The sequence below is a fragment of the Schistocerca americana genome, chromosome 9, assembly GCF_021461395.2.
Source record: "Schistocerca americana isolate TAMUIC-IGC-003095 chromosome 9, iqSchAmer2.1, whole genome shotgun sequence".
Classification (NCBI taxonomy): domain Eukaryota; kingdom Metazoa; phylum Arthropoda; class Insecta; order Orthoptera; family Acrididae; genus Schistocerca; species Schistocerca americana.
Window position 1 is genome coordinate 39,769,906 of NC_060127.1, and position 18,050 is coordinate 39,787,955.

An 18,050-nucleotide genomic window follows, 5' to 3' on the forward strand; every position below is an offset into this window, starting at 1 on the left:
CTGGGGCTGACTGTTCTCCTTGTGCCCTGAAAGCACAAGGTACCAAATCATTAATTTTTGCTTTAAATATGTGACAGTGATGCTTTTGTGTGAACAGACGGCCCACATCCGAATCCACACAGGGGAGAGGCCATACTCATGCCTGGTGTGCGGCCAGGCATTCAACCAGCGGCACACCCTGACCCGCCACGTCAGGGAGCATGCCAACAGGGACACGGCCAAAGCATTCTCTTGTTCGCTGTGCGGCAAAACGTTCCCCAGACAGGTAAGGATGCTCTCAGTTATTCGCAAGTGATGAGTTACCCTATAACTACTTCTCAGGAAAGAGATAATTTTTACTTGACTAATTTTTATTCCATCAAATCACTCTTACTATGCCACGTGTGAAGGCCTTTATGTTTCAATAACACAGATCAATCGTGAATACACTCTTTAATGAAAGTGGCATATTCTTGTGAGTTTCAGTTTGCAGATCTTAAAATTACAATTGTAATAAAAGAGTGATATTGTCCACCACTATACTAGAATTAACACCAAATATCAAAAAATACTGGTTGTAATTCTGTGGATAGCAGGGGTAAAATACGAGGAGTAAAAAGTTATCTACAACTTATAGAGAAACCAGACTGCAGTTAAGAGTCAAAGGACATGAAAGGGAAACAGTGGTTAAGAAGGCAGTAAGAAGGTTGTAGCCTCCCCCAGTGATATTCAATCTGTACGGTGAGCTAGGAGTAAACAAAACAAAGGAGTAATTTGGAAAGGGAATTAAAAGTTCAGGGAGAAGAAATAAAAACACTGCAGTTTTCCAGGGACTTTGTAATTCTATCAGAGGTGACAACGCACCTGCAGAAGCAGCTGAATGAACTGATGGTGTCTTGAAAACAGATTATAAGACGAAAATCAAGAACAAATAGAAGAAGAAGAAGACAGCAGCGAAGGTAGTGCAGTGTAGCCAAATTAAATCAAATTAAATCAGGAAATGAAACACTAAAAGTATTTGATGTATTTTGCTATTTGGGCAGCAAAATAACTGACCATGGCTAAAGTAGAGAGAATATAAAATGTAGACTAGTTATGACAAAAAAAATTATTTCTGAAAAAGAAAACATTCTTTATACCTAGTATAAATTGTAATGAAGTCTTTTGTGAAGTTATTTGCTCTGAGTGAAACAAATATGATAAGCAGTTCATACAAAAAAATAATAGAAGCTTTTGAAATGTGGAGGTACAGCAGAATGTTGAAAATTAGATGGGTAAATCAAGTAACTAATGAGGATGTTCTGAATTTAATTGGGTAAACGAGAGATTTGTGGCATAGCTAGATCAAATGAAGCGACCTGTTGATACGACCCATCATGAGGCATCAAGGAATTGTTAATTTTCAAATGAAAGGGTGCATAGGAGGGTTAAGAGTGTAGAGGGAGACCAAGGCTTGAAAAGGGTGAGCTGGTTCTAATTGGTTTAGGCTCACGCTCACACACACACACACACACACACACACACACACACACACACTCACTGATACTTTAACTTAGCGGTTTTAGGTAGTGGGTGTTTTGAACTATAGTTGGGAAATACTGGTAGATGTCAGGTTTTTACTGCCTCCTTTGTAACACTGCCAACCTCAGTAAGCTATTGTGTCAGCTACAATGTTCAACTTAGAAAAGCCCCCATCTTTGAGTAGTTTATACTAATTAAATATTGTTGCTGAAATGCATACATTGGTGTGATATCAGTGAAAAAATGTTTATAATGTTTGTCCAACTGGAGTCGGAATGGGAGGACTGTTTTTGCCTACACACTTAAGTTATCCAGTCACTGTCGAACACTGGCTTTTGGTCAAGGTTGCATAATCATGTCTCGTCGTCGGTTAAAATGTTCTTAACTCTCGAAGAATGTGTGTTCGTGATGGAAACTTGTTTTGTGATGAAATCTCATGGAGAAATGTGGAAAGGAAGCACCAGTCAAAAGTATTATTTAGACATTAGTAGGAAAATTTCACGAAACAGGATCAATTTTAGAAAATAAAAGTGCCAGACGAATGTCAGTTTTAATGATGCAAGTCATTTAGCATATTAAAGCAGAAGTTCCCAAATCTTTGTGCATATTACACCAGGAAAAGAACATTTCACTTGGTTCAGTCCACACTGTAATGAGAAGAATACTGGAATGTTATCTGTACCCGATTTTCCATGAGTTCAATAGTGCTGATTATGTCAAAAGGGTTCCCTACTGTCTACAGTTCAAGGCCCTCATTAGAGGCAACATTGGCATTTTAGATCAAAAGTTTTTCACAGATGAAGCTCGGTTTCACCTTGTTTGGTACGCTAATAGCCAGAACTACCGTACCTGGAGTGCTGACAACCCACACACTTTCACCGAGTCCCCTTACACAAAATATTGGCATATCATTTGCGGTTTGAAGCCAGTGAATAAAGGGCCTTTGTTTTTTGAAACAACTGTGGATGCTGCTGTCTTGCAAGACATTATCCAGCAAATGATAACCTTACTGCAGGAGGTTGAGAGTGACTGCCGGTTGCAGCAGGACAGGGCCACTTGCCCTACAGCTCACTCTACTGTGGAGACACTACAGAATATTTTTGGCAAAAGAATTATTTTGACAGTATTGTGACCACCACAATCCGCCGACCTTAGTAAGACAGAATTCTTTCTGTGGGGATACTCAAAGTATATAGCTTACAGGAGCAATCCACATGTCCTGCAGGAACTGAAGACGAACATTATGAAAGCGATCAACGAAAGGCAGTAAAAATCAATGAAACGGACAGTGTAAAGCTAACAAGTGTAGCCACGAACATGGTCAAATGTTTCAAAAAGTCCAAAGAAATGGATGGACAACATTTCGAACACCTGTTGTAATTTACAATAACTTATGATGTAAGTCTGCCAATAAATTATTACTTATAACTACAGTCAGCGACAACGTTTGTGACTTCTGTCCGCGCAGCTCGTGAGGCCTGCAGTATTCTCAACTCAACAAAGGGCATAGACAGGAATTACGTTACATTCCTGCACCATTTCAATGTCACAGATTGGCTCACCTGAGTCAGACTCATATTTGAAGAACAAGTACACTTTAAAAATAAGGTCCCTTGTCTGTTTGTGAAATATTTGGCAATTTCTAAGTGTTTCAGCCATTATGAGAAAACTCACATTACACACAGAAAACTGCAGAAATCAGTCAGTTGTAATTTCTCACATGAAACACAATAGGACGCTCAAATATGATGGAAGTTTATACAATATTGAATGCTGAAACAGACTGAGAGCTGATTGGCTAGCTGCTAATCTGTCTACCTGTTGCAGAGGCCATAAATGCTGTCACGGACTATAAGTGATGAAGCCCCTTTTGAGCTGAACGCCCTGTGTTATCGAGTGCTCTTTGTCTACTTCACTTTGTTTGCGATGCACAGTGCTCATTGTTTTTCTTTTCTTACTTCAAAATGAGTGAAGAAGCTATTTCAGGTTCATCACGGGGTTTGAATACGATTTGCACCTCAGACCACAGACGATGTAGACTGCGCACAGTTTCATTAGAAACCGACATCTCGATCAACCGACGGATGGTGGCATCAGTTTTCAAGTAACGACTGGAATGTTAAAAGAAGATGACATTTCTCCACTTGTTATGCATTTATTTTATTGGTTCATGAGTTTCTACTCTTTAGGCCATTTTAATACTGATTTTCTGCAGTAGAAAAAATATGCACTGAAATTTAAAGATGCTGCCATTTCAGTGAATGCAGAATATTTATTTACTGCAGAAAATCACTTGAAAATAGCATTAAAGGGAGAAACTATTCGTGAACCAATAAAATAAGTGCAGTAAAAGTGTAAAAATGCCACCTTATTTTAACAAATTTCTTGCTCAGCTACCCACTATGGAAAATATCTCTGAAATACTCTTCAGTTTATCTTAATTGTAATATTTTCAATAAAGTCTCTTTATAACGGTGGTGGAATCTTGTGCATAATTTTTTTCACTGAAGATTTGTGAAAGCAAGTAACATTTTGTAGCACAGGTAAAGTTTCTTCAAAAATACGATTCAGTTAAGTCAACAGTTTTAAATTATATCATTACCATGCAGATGTAAAATGGTCTTCTATTTGAGATTATTTAGTAATGTCTAAAACACTGCCTTACAAAAAAAGTGAAGCACCAAGAATGATGAGATGCCAATGTAACTTCATACATGTACACACCATGGCAGGTATGTAAATGATAAGAACTATAATTCTCTGTGATAGGTAGAACAGCCACCAGATTGCATTAGTGTTACCTGGCCTGGTAGCATATATAAGATATGAGAACAGTATCAGATGTGCAGTGATGTCTGTCAGGTGCCGTTTACTCATTTGAGACAGTGTTATCGGCACCTGACACAGTTTGCTAGGGGCCTCATTGTAGGTCTCCATTTGGCCAACCAGGATTGCCACAAGTTTCCCCAAGTGAAATTCCCTTGTGTTTCCCTGATTTCCAGACAGGTTTTAGCATTTTTCCCAGACACATTTTGAGATCTCAAGGGTAAGTCTCAGACAGAAACTGACAAAAAATGTAAGGACTTCTGTATTTCTAAATGTGTGAGCTAAAATCTCAAGTACTAACATCAACATCTCTTGCAGTGAACTGTTTTTAGATGGAGAAAGCAAGTCAACTGATATATATGTTTTATCAAAACCACTGATGTTATTTTATTTCAATAACACGAAACACATCTGGTAACAAAAATTTGCATTTTACTGGAGTGGCAAGAAAGAATTAAAATATCTTTCCCGATATAAGAAGTAACCTCAGAAAACAGTAGGCCTCTTGAGAGAAGTGTATAAGGGAGGGAAGAGTTGTGTAAACCAACACTATAGGTGACTGCCAATAATATGTCAGTTCTATTATGTTAGTTATTGTCAGTTATTACCCACTGTGTTATGTTTACTATTTTATGGGTATTGTGTGGTTTTTCTTTCAAGACATGCATGAGTACATAGCATACAAACTGCCAGCAACTGCCACAATTTTCTTCTTATTATTTTCCATACTTTCTAATTCATATAAACAACTTTTGAAGTGCCAAAATGTACTATAATAAATAAAATGTGTGTAAAACATCACAACTTGTGGTGAGACAGTCGCAATTCCTGAAATCCATCACCCGTGGCCATTGGCCTGCCGAGGAGCACCGCAGTTCTGGGTCCCCAGATAAACCGTGAAAGTCTGCTGCATTATGCCTCTCACAAACAGACCTGGCCTGCGGGCAGATAGGTGAGACCAGACCTGACGGGCAGGGCCTGCACATCAGTGGTAAATGATGGGCTTCAGATTGACAGGTGCATTTGTTAGAGATATTCGCAGATATGGCCTGTGGTTTTAGCCCTTCATGGAAGTCCAGTGATGTGGCCAGCTACCCACATGTCACAGACACCATGTTGATGAATTGAGATTGTGGCAATCAATCCGTGCCACAGGTAACTTGCACAAATACTCTGAGAATCAACACTAATGAGGATAGGGAGCAACTCACTGTAAAGATGATTGCTGAGCCGCAGACAGGCACATAGGAAAGACAATCACACTCTCACAACTACATTTTTGGCCTGAGCCTTTGTCAGAAAACAAGAGCATCCACACAATTATTCAGACACACACAATCATGCACACATGACTGCCGTCTCTGGCCACTGTGTCAGCAGTCTCTGAGAATCAGATCTGAACAAACTACTCCTCATACCTCCCTGCCACCGAGCGAGATGGCGCAGTGGTTAGACACTGGACTCGCATTCGGAAGGACGACGGTTCAATCCCGCGTCCGGCCATCCTGATTTAGGTTTTCCGTGATTTCCCTAAATCACTCGAGGCAAATGCCGGGATGGTTCCTCTGAAAGGGCACGGCCGACTTCCTTCCCCATCCTTCCCTATTCCGATGAGACCGATGACCACGCTGTCTGGTCTCCTTCCCCAAACCAACCAACCAACCAACCTCCCTGCCTCTCGTCGGCAGCTGCTAGAATGAGGGAGTGGGGAAGCAGCTCACATACTCAGCTGCACCCAGCCAGTGACAATGTACAAGATCTCAGTAAACAAACCATTTCATGTACTGAGACAAACACGAGATTTTTCCAGGTGGTTCCCCCCCCCCCCCCCCCCCCTAAAATTTCCCTGACTTCTGTGACACATTTGAACTTCTCTGATATTCCCTGATTTCCAGAACCTGTGGCAACCCTGCCACCTGGTTAAATCATCACACAATATCCAGTTTTGTGGGTTATTTGAACTGGACAGTGGCCCGATGTCAGACTGCACGGTAACGTGATAGCGGGCACACTCGTTGTCGAGGGTGGCATACTTGTCCACGTTACAGTTGACCACGAAAGAGGCATGCCGTATTGCACGCCGAGCACGTTGTAACCCCTCCGCATCTGCGCCTGCCATCCTTGAACGAGTATTGGACTTTCTGCAACAGTCTGTGTCAACCTGCAGCATTGGTCGGAGACTGGCAACAGCCGGACTAGGGCATTATTATTCTGTGCATAGGCAGCCATTAACATCAGAACACAAACAGTGGTGTTTGGAGTGGTGCCGTGACCAGGGAGCAGGGACCGCCGATGAACAGTGTCACACTGTGTTCAGCTACAAATCGTAGTTCAGCACTAGCCCGTACGACTGTTGTCGCTGAATACGGCAGTGACCTGGGGGATGTCATTTTGGAAAGGCGCAGGGCTGTTACTCCTGGCAACATGGTGTGTGGAGTCATCAGGTATGACTTCATATCAGGGCTAGTAGTGATCAAGGGAGTAAGTCCGATGCCACAGTGGCACATCATCGAAATCCTACATCCTCATGTGCCACCTCTCTCGTCTCGTGTGACAGTGTTGTGGGCCATTTTCCAACAGAATAGTGCTCATTCACATACGGCACATGTCTCTCTGACCTGTCTAGTCGATATTGAGGTACTTCCAGCAAATTCCTCCAGATCTGTGCCTTACGGAGCATATGAGAGCAGCTCAGATCTCACCTCCTATGCCAGTATCCAGGACATCGGTGACCTGTGACAACCATTATGGACCAGATTGTCTCACAAGAGGATACAATGGCTTTATGACACCCTTCTCAAATCAGCGTACGGTTCCAGGTGAGAGAGGGTGCAACGTCATGCTGCTAAGTGGGTTTATACTGTCGAAGTTCGTTGTAAATTTGGCACAAGTTTTGAAATCACTTAAGTAACATCAAGAAATCCTCTCAACTTATATAGTTCCATTTCATTTCCTCTTTCTCTTCTGGTGCTTCTCTTTTCTTGTCAGGCATTGCATATATTCATAACATTCACGACAGTGCAATATTGTTAATAACACAAATTTTGATTATGTTATAATTACTGAATTTAATTATAATACAACTGAGATGCACTTTGGCATATTATAAAGTGTAAAAATAGATTTGTTGCGAAAGAAAATGAAATATGTGCTTCCAACCATCCAGAGTTATTAAATTTTAATGAAATGTATAATTAGCTCTTCAGTTATACCATACTACATTACATGACATATTTGTGATATAATTCAGTATTGGATATATTCATGTCACGTGCTTGCTTTTGTTTGAAATTATGTAGTAACTAAAAACATTATAATGTTTTATACCAAAAATAGATTTTTTTTTTTAAATTCAAGAGTGACATAATTATCAGGCAGTTAATGGGCATATGAATAAACAGCGACATCAGTCAGAAAATTTATGAACATAAAATGTTGCTCAAATGATATATTTGGTATTGTATCATATACTTCAATACATGCCTCTTGGTCTGTAGCTTTCAGTAATTTACAGTACCAACATACCATGGTCATGTTTGCTCTTATGAGTGTATATGAGTCAATCATCCACATAATTGCCCCTGCAACTACTGAAAAGTCTGCTGCCCTTCTTCAAGAACTGTTTGTTATCTGGTCTCCCTACAGATAACACTCTGATGTAGTTGCATCTGCAGTACAGCTATCTGTATCACCGAGGCATGCAAAACACCCCATGACAGCAAGGTCCATAATTCATGGGGAGATAAATATAATATGAAATACAAATCATATAGTTGAAATAATGCCTTCCTATACATTTTATTGACTGTGCTTCTTATTTATAAGAAGGAAGATCTAGTTACACTCTCAGAATCGGTATGAATATTTAAGACTGACAGTTCATTAATATTGTACATCTGCTACCTGCCAGTAATATAATTTGCAAATGTGCATAACAAGAACATCCTCTCTTTCAGGTTAACCTGGACATCCACATGCGGACACATACCGGTGAGAGGCCATTTGAATGTGAATTGTGCGGCAAACGATTTTCACAGTCGGGACACCTGGCACGCCACAAGTTGACACACACTGGCAAAACGCCCTACCCCTGTCCAATTTGTGGGAAAGGATTCTCACAGAAGAAGCGCCTTGTCGACCACGCTCGCACGCACACGGGTGAGCGACCTTTCGGGTGTCACTACTGTCCGAAAAGTTTCACTCATGCCGAGTACTTGAAGTCACACCTCCACACGCACCGTGAAGAGAAATATGTGTGCCCTGTATGCAGAGAAATGTTTTCGCGCAAGTACAGGCTGAGGGAGCATATGCGCATTCATTCGAGTGAATGGCCATTACAGTGTGCACACTGTAAAGCGTGCTTTGTCTCGAAGGAAGATATTGCCGATCATATACACTCTCGACACCTTTCAGATATAATGGGCGACGGTTACTTTCCAGTAGAGAAAAGCCACACGAGTTCTGACGAACCCGAGTCACAACCTTACTGTAAGACTGAAAATGAAGACACTAGTGGCAGACGGACAGGGACACCGACGGCTGGCTTTGCTTTACCGTGTGATGAGGAAAACCTGCAAGAGTCAGACTTTCAACTGGAAATCACTGATGAGGTGATACAAAAACATGATTCCCCCGAACATACCGATGCTATCTCTGACAGAGTGAGCATCTTCATCAAAGAAGAACGCATCTTGGACGAGGAGGATTTGGCATGTTCAGCAGATAATAGGGTGTCTACTGCTATGCCACCACAAATCTTTCCTAGCAGTGCACCCATAACAGAACCTACATTCATAATTAAAAATGAGAAAGACACACCTGTAGAAGATGCACTGTGTTTGGGAAATGACACAGAATTAAACACTTCGGAGCCATCTATGGCATCCGTCGTCAGCACTGATATAAAATTATGTGCCATCACCAAAGAAAATGTAGCCACTAGTTTGGGAAAGTATCCCTATATGGGACTAATTAAATCTGAAGGAACCAGCAATGAAAAAGAAATAGCCAATATCAAAATAGAGGCAACAGCAGATAATGAATATCACAGGTTTCAGCAGACTGAAGGGATGCAAGAATCTATAGTGAGTGGCAGTGTGAAAACAAGCAACAACTTGGATAAAGATTTGTTCACCAACCCAGAATATCTACATCTGGAAAGTGATACTACTACTGTAGGCCAACTGGGAACACTGGTTTCTGATCTCAGTGGCAAAATAATGACACCTGTCAGCATCCAAGAAGAGGTGAGCTCGAGAGAAGAATATCTGATGTGTATGCAAAATGATGCAGTTTGTAAAACTGTGCCCATGCCTCTTGCCCCAGATGTTAGCAGGAATATACACTCAGTCACTAACTTCAGTGAGAGCATAGCTGCAGAGGTGCAGTGCCCACTCTATCTGGGAAAAGACACTGAGCACAAAACATTACCACCACCTAGCAGTTCCAGTGCCAGGGAACAGTTGATGAGCAACAAAGAAGGTCCATTGTGTTTGAAAAGTAGAACAGAGTCAGAGAACTTGGCTATAAATATTTTTCAAGAAACCAGCAGTGGTACCAAGTGGAGCACAACAATACAAAATCCGATCTCTAGCTCTGAGGTTCCACTATGCTCAAGCCACGATGTCGGGAGTAAAGGTTTGGCAGTGTCTGCTGTTTCTAGTGTCCACAGTGATATGGGACTGAGAGTTGACACTGAAGGATATTTAGTGCCAAATTCAAGACATTCTTCCTATTTTGTAAACAGTTCAATGTGCAGAACTGTACCGGCACATCTTACCTCTAATTGTAGCCAAAAAATGAAAAAGAGTGACATAATTAAAGAAGACAGACTTACAACTTCAGATCATCAACTCTGCTTGGAAAGGGATGCAGCATCTGATGATTTGCCACCTTCTTGTTTCCCAAATTTTGTGAACAAAACAAAGGCAAGTATCAGAATTAGGAAAGACCTCGTGCCCAATTTGGAGCCTCCATTGTGTTTGAAAAGCGATGTAAGGTGTCAAAGATTGCAGGACACTTTTGTCTCCGATGTCAGGAAAATAACAGAGAGCTTTCCTCTGCCTTTGGCCACTACCCTAACTGTGTCGGCACCAGGTGATAAAGAAACCTGTAATATATCTGACACACTGGTTTCGTACCAGCAGATGTTATACGATAAACATATGTCATCACCATCAGTATTCCAAGAATAATAAATTCGTACCTGCTGTTGCATACCTAGAAAATAGTAAAGCTGGGAACAACAGGAAGCCAGCCAATACTGCTAACTACAGTATTAAAAAATTGTTAAAAACTAAATCCTGCAATCAGGCCTCGGAGACAACGTAATTGTCGACTGACTGTCATGTCACCCTCAGCTATTCATCATAAGATGCAGTATGGAGGGGCATGGGGTCAACACTCCACTCTCATGGCCTTTGTCAATGTTTAGATCTCAGTGCCGCTACCTCGCAATCAGGTAGTACCAGAAATCGAACCCGGGTCCCCCGCGTGGGGGCATATCACACTGACCTCTCAGCTGCAGCGGTGGACCAACTACAGATCTGGTCGACCTGAAAAGAATTGAGCTGTGCAATTATTGAACTCTGTGAGCTGTGGTGAGAAACTGAACCAGACAGAACACAAGTACATCAACACTATCAATTCTGGAGACGATGTTATGCATTTTTCATATGTTGGGATACTTATTGAGAATAAACTAGCAGTAAGAAATTGGTGACCTGTGTTGGTGGCATTCCTTATAAATGGCAACAACATTGTATACTCGTATAGTTTCTCTACTGTTAAGGAGCTACGTCCAGGATAGTTCAAATGTCATCAGCACAAGTTCCAAAGCAGTGAATAATGTATGTTTGCACTGAACTGGTGCCTTAGAAAGATACAAAGTTACTTATTAATGGTATATTTAGTGTCAGCACCATCTGCATGGGAGTGCAGCTACTTATCAAACATTAGAAAGATTGTTATGAATTGATGTTTAGGTGCCTTTAATGTTGTTTTATTGGAAAGTGATTCTTCATCAGGACATGTCTCACAGTAATGACTGCTGCATAGTATTAAGAATCTTTTGTGCTATTTACATTTTAGAGTAACTTTTTGATTGAATCTTATTTAATAAGGACAATGTACAAGAAAAAATGGTATCAGTTGAAGGTCAGAATTGTTTTAATGTTATTTAATGTGGATGCATGTTTTGTTAAGATATATTTGGCAAACCAAATGAGTATACTGAAATTCAGAGTATGTTCCATTTTTAGTAATTTTTAGTTTTATCAATTTTAAGAAAATAATTAATTTTATATATAAATTTGTACAAACTGCTAAAATATCTTATTAATCTGTGTAGATTCTTTAGTGTTAGTACACACATTATGTTTCACATTGTGCAAGTAAGATACCTGTCTTCATTGTGAAGAGAATGAACATTGATTACTTTCCATGAAATTGAGTTTTACTGTTAAGAGATTCCTGTGTAGATGGACTGTTCTACCAGAAGAAGAATGAAAATACATGAGAGAGAGAGAACATAATATCCAGAAGAGCAATAAACAAATTAGCAGTGGGCACATAGCTGAGTGGGAAACACCAGTTGAAAAAGGAGAGCACAGAATGTGGATGTAATTATTTTCAGTATATTATGTTATGCATTAGCTGTTATCAGTATCTTTGATTTGTACTGTAAGCTGGTAACATTTGGGACTGTATTTCTACATCTGTACAATCACAATAATGTTTGTGTTGCTGTTTCATGTTTGTGTGTCATTTGATGATGAAAATGTATATTTATAATGAGCCTTGTGGTTATTTTCGCTGGAACTTTTTCTAAATAAAGTTCAAAACAGACAACTGGCTACATTCAGCAAATGAAATTGTAATATAATCCACTGATCCACCTAAAGGGTGTATGCCCTTGAAACACATCACAGAAGAAAATAAAAGTGACTGACATATAATTGTCTTATTTGGCTCTTATAGTATCAGTATTTTGCAACTGTGATTTATTTAACTCACGACTTGGTAACATTCATGTCAGCACATGTCACATCTTTGGAATTGGAATTACTACATGTTGCTTTAAGGTCTGAGGGAGTTTTGCCTGGCAGATATATCTTGCATATCAAGTGGAATAGTTTTGCCATGTTATGAGCATCTGTTTCTCCCACAGTCATGCACGCTCCTACAGCCTCGCATTTGTCCTCGTAATCATTGCTGCTTAGATATAATGTGCTTTCTATCAGCCTCTTTTACACTCAGGTGACAAAAGTCACGAGATACCTCCTAATATCATGTCAGACCTCCTTTTGTCCGGTGTACTGCATAGATTTGCCAAGTCATTGGAAGTCCCCCGCAGAACTATCGAGCCATGCTGCCTCTACAGCCATTCATAATTGTGACAGTGCTGCCAGTGCAGGATTTTTTGCATGAACTAACCTCTCGATTATGTCCCATAAATGTTCAGTGGGATTCATGTGGACTGATCTGGGAGACCAAATCTTTCACTCGAACTGCCCAGAATGTTCCTCGAGCCAATCGTGAACAGTTTTGGCCCAGTGACACATTGTTGTCCATAAAAATTCCATCGTCGTTTGGGTAAATGAAGTCCGCGAACGGCAGCAAACGGTCTCCGAGTAGCCGAACGTAACTATTTCCAATCGATGATTGATTCGGTTACCCGCACCGTTATGGAGCCACTACCAGCTTGCACAGTGGCTTGTTGACAACTTGGGGTCCACGGCTTCATAGGCTCTGCACCACACTCAAACCATACCATAAGCTCTTACCGACTGAAATCGGGACTCATCTGACCGAGCCACTGTTTTCCAGTCACCTAGGGTCCAACTGATATGGTGACGAGCCTAGGAGAGGTGCTGCTGGTGACGTCATGCTGTTAGCAAACACACTCTCGTCAGTCATTTGCTGCCATAGCCCATTAATGCCAAATTCCGCCACACTGTCCAAACGGATACATTGGTCGTATGGCCCACATTGATATCTGTGGCTATTTTATACATTGTTGCTTGTCTGTTAGTACTGATAACTATGGAAACACCACTGCTCTCAGTCATTAAGTGAAGCCCTTCGGCCATGGTGTTGTCCTCGGTGAGAGGTAATGACTGAAATTTGCTATTCTCAGCACACTCTTGACCCTGTGGATCTCGGAATACTGAATTCCTCAATGATTTCCAAAATGGAATGTCCCATGCATGTATCTCCAACTACCATCTTGCATCCAAAGTCTGTTAATGCCCATCGTGCGGCCGTAATCACGTCGGAAACTTTTTCACGTGAATCCCCAGAGAACAAATGACACCTCTGCCAGTGTACTGCCCTTTTATACCTAGTGTACATGACACTACTGCCATCTGTATATAGATGTATCACTATCCCACAACTTCTGTCGCCTCAGGGTATGTTTCCTCTTGGTCTTAAATTCCGTATAGTGTGTGTTATCCAAGAATTTCTACTGGGTCTTGTCTCTTTCCCATAATCTCAGGTCCACTGAATGTGTCCTGGACTCATTTCCTTAATTTTCTACTTTTCTGCAATTTCTTCAGTTTTAATCTGCAGTTCACAACTAATAAATTATGTCCAGAGTCCACATCTGTCCCTGGATTATCATAATGGAATTTTAAGCTGTGTTCCCATGCTATAATAAATAGGCCCCATCTTCTCAATTTTTTTTGAACTAAACAAAAGAAAACACTGTTTTCTTGCAAGAAGGTGGACGCTCGAATTCATTATTAAAATTAAATTATGCTCTGTGCAGAATTATACCAAGTAACTTCCCTTCATTCCTTTCACTCAGTCCACGTTTCCTACTATTTTTCCTTCTCTTCCTTCTCCTACAACCACATCTCAGTCCCCCATCACAGTTAAAATTTTCAGCTCCCTAAACTATCTGAACAATTTCTTTTTTATCTTGTCAAATGTTCTTTCAATTTCTGGTGAGCAATAAGCACATAAACTTATGCTACGGTGATAGGTGTTGCTTTATATATATCTTGGCTAGGAAAATGCACTGACTATGCATTCACAGTAGCTTACCTGCACTCTAATTTTGTTACTGCTTATTAGACTGCAACTGCATTACTTCTGTTTGATTTTGTGGTGATAACCCTATCCTCACATGACTACAAGTCCTGTTTTTCCCATAATATCCAACCTCAACACACCCATTCCTCTTCCTAAATTCTCCAACCTACCTATTCAGCAATTTTAAATGCCACACTGTTCCCTTCCACCACATAATGTCACTCAGTTGTGTGGATGACTCAAGCTGTGTGACTCACTTTCCCATACATGCATCTTTGGTGTTCCAGTGTAGGTTCGAGCTGCTGGTCCCCCACCTATACAATCAAAAAAGCAGGCTCACACTGGCAGTCATTAATTTTAACCCTGAAGGTCATGGTGGAGGCAGCAGACAAAGGTTCAAGAATTTTATGAAACTGCAGCAAAAACTAAAGATTTGTGTGACATATGAACAAGGAAGGAAGATTAGAGTTTAACATCCCTTTGGGAGTGTGGTCATTAATCTCATATTACAAAACTGTGCAGTAGAATGTGCTCTGATACGAAACTTCTTGGCAGATTAAAACTGTGAGAAACTACATTCAGACTGGCCAGATTTGATCTGGAGCTGATATGCCTCCCTGAATCCTGGAAGTGGCATGTTAACACTATCTGGACAGGTACTTTGCTTCACTTGGATGTTTCATCACAACTGGATGAATCCACCATTTTCTTATGTGGTTATGTCATCTGTGACTCACTTTTGATGTGAATTTGTACATGCTACCAGTGACTGTGTCAATTTCTAACAATGACCTATAATCAGTAATTAAAACGTCCGGGCTAAGAGGCCGTGGTCCAATAGTAGAAATACTTCTCCCTGACGTTTCGTTGCCAGCTGCGGGCAACATCATCTGAGGTGAGTCTACGACTGGCTGCTAGGCCGTGGAGGTCCTGTTTATATAGAGCGTGTAGAGGGTGCCACCACTCGTCACGTGTTGTCAACAGTAAAACTAACTCTGGCTGGTGTCATTACTCTCAATCGAAGGTAATCGATTGTCACATCTTTGGTACAAAGTCGATCGCCATATCTTATCTAACTTCAAGCCTTCTGGTCTCACTAAACTTTATTTCATGGTCACCCGTTCCAAAAACATGTTCTGCTACAGCCGATTCGTCCGTGTGTCCCAGTCGACATTTCCTTTTGTGTTCAGTTAGGTGAGTATTGATACTTCTTTTTGTGGTTCCAATGTAAACCTTCCCACAACTACACAGAATCTTATACACACCAGGAGTAGCTAAAGGGTGTCGTACATCTTTCGCCGATCTTAAGCATTCACTAATCTTCTTGGTGAGTCTGAAGATTGTTTCAACTCTGAACTTGGGCAGCACTTTCCCGATACGGTCCGTAATATTGTGGATGAATGGAAGAAAAACTTTCCCCACCGATGGTGGTTGTTGTTGCACGTTGTCGGACATTTTTCTTCTGGGATGGTTTGCTCGATCTGTCTCCTTTCCAGCGTACCCATTTTTCTGGAAAGCGGTTCGCAAGTGATTTAGTTCCTCTTGCAAATAAGCTGGCTCACAGATTTTATTAGCCCTGTCCACCAATGTCTTGATAATACCTCTCTTCTGCCTGGGATGATGGTTTGAATCCTTATGAAGATAACAATCGGTATGCGTATCTTTTCTGTAGACTTTGTGACCCAGAGTCCCATCTGCTCGTTTAATTACTGAGACGTCCAAAAAATTAATCTGTCCATTACTTTCTGTCTCCATAGTGAATTGTATTTTCGGATTGATGTTATTCAAATGCTTCAAAAAACGGTTCAGTTCTTCTTCACCATGATTCCATATGACAAAAGTGTTGTCCACATACCGATACCACTTCAGAGGCCTTTTTCTGGCTGACTGCAGTGCTTGCTGTTCAAAAAATTCCATAAAAATATTAGCAACAGCTGGACTTAGAGGGCTACCCATTGCCACTCCATTAATTTGTTCATAGAACTCATTATTGTACTGAAAATAAGTTGTGAAAAGGCAATGTCTAAACAAAGCTACTATATCAGTAGGAAATATGTCAGATATGCAAGCAAGAGCTTTGCCGACAGGAACCATGGTGAACAGAGACACCACATCAAAGCTGACAAGAATATCACTGGGGCTGACGGTAATCTCCTTCAATTTTTCGATGAACTGCATAGAGTTTTTAATGTGATGATCAGTTTTTCCAATAAATGGTTGTAACAAGGTGGCAAGATGTCTAGCCAGCTCTTGAGTAGGGGATCCAATAGCTCTTACTATCGGTCTCAGTGGGACATTAGGTTTATGCACCTTAGGTAGCCCATATAATCTAGGAGGATAAGCTTCCGTTTTGCAAAGATCTTTTTTATCCTCTGAAGGAATAGAAGACTTTTTTATTAATTGATTGGTAACTGTCAACACTTTCGTTGTAGGATCCTTTTTCAACTTTTTATAAGTGGTAAGATCCAAAAGGTCACTGATCTTCTTGTGGTAGTCTTCACTCTTATCACCACGTCAGGGAGAAGTATTTCTACTATTGGACCACGGCCTCTTAGCCCGGAAGTTTTAATTACTGAAGACGCTGGCCGTGAAAGCCTACACGCTATGAATGACCTATAATGATAATCAGGGGTGCCAACTTATAAAAAATATTGACGGGGGGGGGGGGGGGGGGGGGGGGGTCCCATACTGGGGGTCATGCCCCGGGAAATTTTCTAAATTTTAGATGAAAAAAATGAGTTTTAAAGTTTTTTTTTTGAGTCATACGATCAACATTAGAACTGCAAAACCTGGACTTTTGATAACTCGACACTCCAGGAAACTCGACAAGTGTGACACAATTTTTGGCTTTGAAAAAAGAAACAAAACATAAAACATGCCTGGTATTTTCGTAAAAAGCTAATTTAATTTACAGTAATGCCCATGCTTATATACTATTACAGAGCAGTGAATATATAGTTCTGAAAAGGCTGAAATTATATTTAAATACATCCTAAACTATCATTAAAAGAATAAAACATAAAATATTGCTGTTGCACAGTTACAGCACTTTGATTAATAAGTGAAATAGCTAATGTAAGCTTACTTTTAATAAGGCTCAGAGTTCATTAAATAAAAACAATATCTCAAAGTTAATGATTTCTCAAAGTTAATGCTTTAATACAGTTAATAAAATTAATACAGTATGCCTAATACTTTTAGTCAAAAAGTATGTAAATAGCGGGTTTTAATTGCATCTTACACCCTAAAAATATTTAAGTATTTGAAAATAACTAATACAGTAATATAGTAATACAGTACTAAACTAGTACTAAATTTCAAAACTGGAAATTTAACATTATGTATGTATTTAATTCTCTATTTTATAAAGATTTTTAATATTGCTCCAAATGCCATTATTAGGGCTATAGTGTCTTTAGCAAGGTGCAAATGTCGACTGTCTGATTGGATTACTGAATGTGAAGTCGTAGATGACTGATCGGATATCCAATTCATCCAAAACATCTTGGTGGGCATGAAGAACAGCCATGTTGTTCAATCACTTCTGTCCCATTGTTGATCGGAGATATGACTTCAGATTTCTAAGGGCACTAAATGACTGTTCTGCTGTTGCTGTCGTGGTTTGAGCTACTTGGAGAAGCTTAATGCACATCACTACTTCACATAACATTTCTCCAACTGCAGGCTTT

General features: G+C 40.3%; 1 protein-coding gene across 5 annotated transcripts in view; it reads left to right on the plus strand.

Moving 5' to 3' along the window:
- The window catches only part of LOC124550996, a 126,964-nt gene extending 114,793 nt beyond the window's left edge, over nt 1-12,171 (plus strand). For all 5 annotated transcript variants that reach the window (XM_047125831.1, XM_047125830.1, XM_047125828.1 and 2 more), the window contains exons 6-7: nt 98-265; nt 8,283-12,171. In XM_047125831.1, the coding sequence (XP_046981787.1) occupies nt 98-265; nt 8,283-10,520 (2,406 nt within the window). In that variant the 3' untranslated portion in view covers nt 10,521-12,171. The remainder of the gene's footprint in view (nt 1-97; nt 266-8,282) is intronic.
- The last annotated feature ends 5,879 nt before the right edge of the window (nt 12,172-18,050 follow it).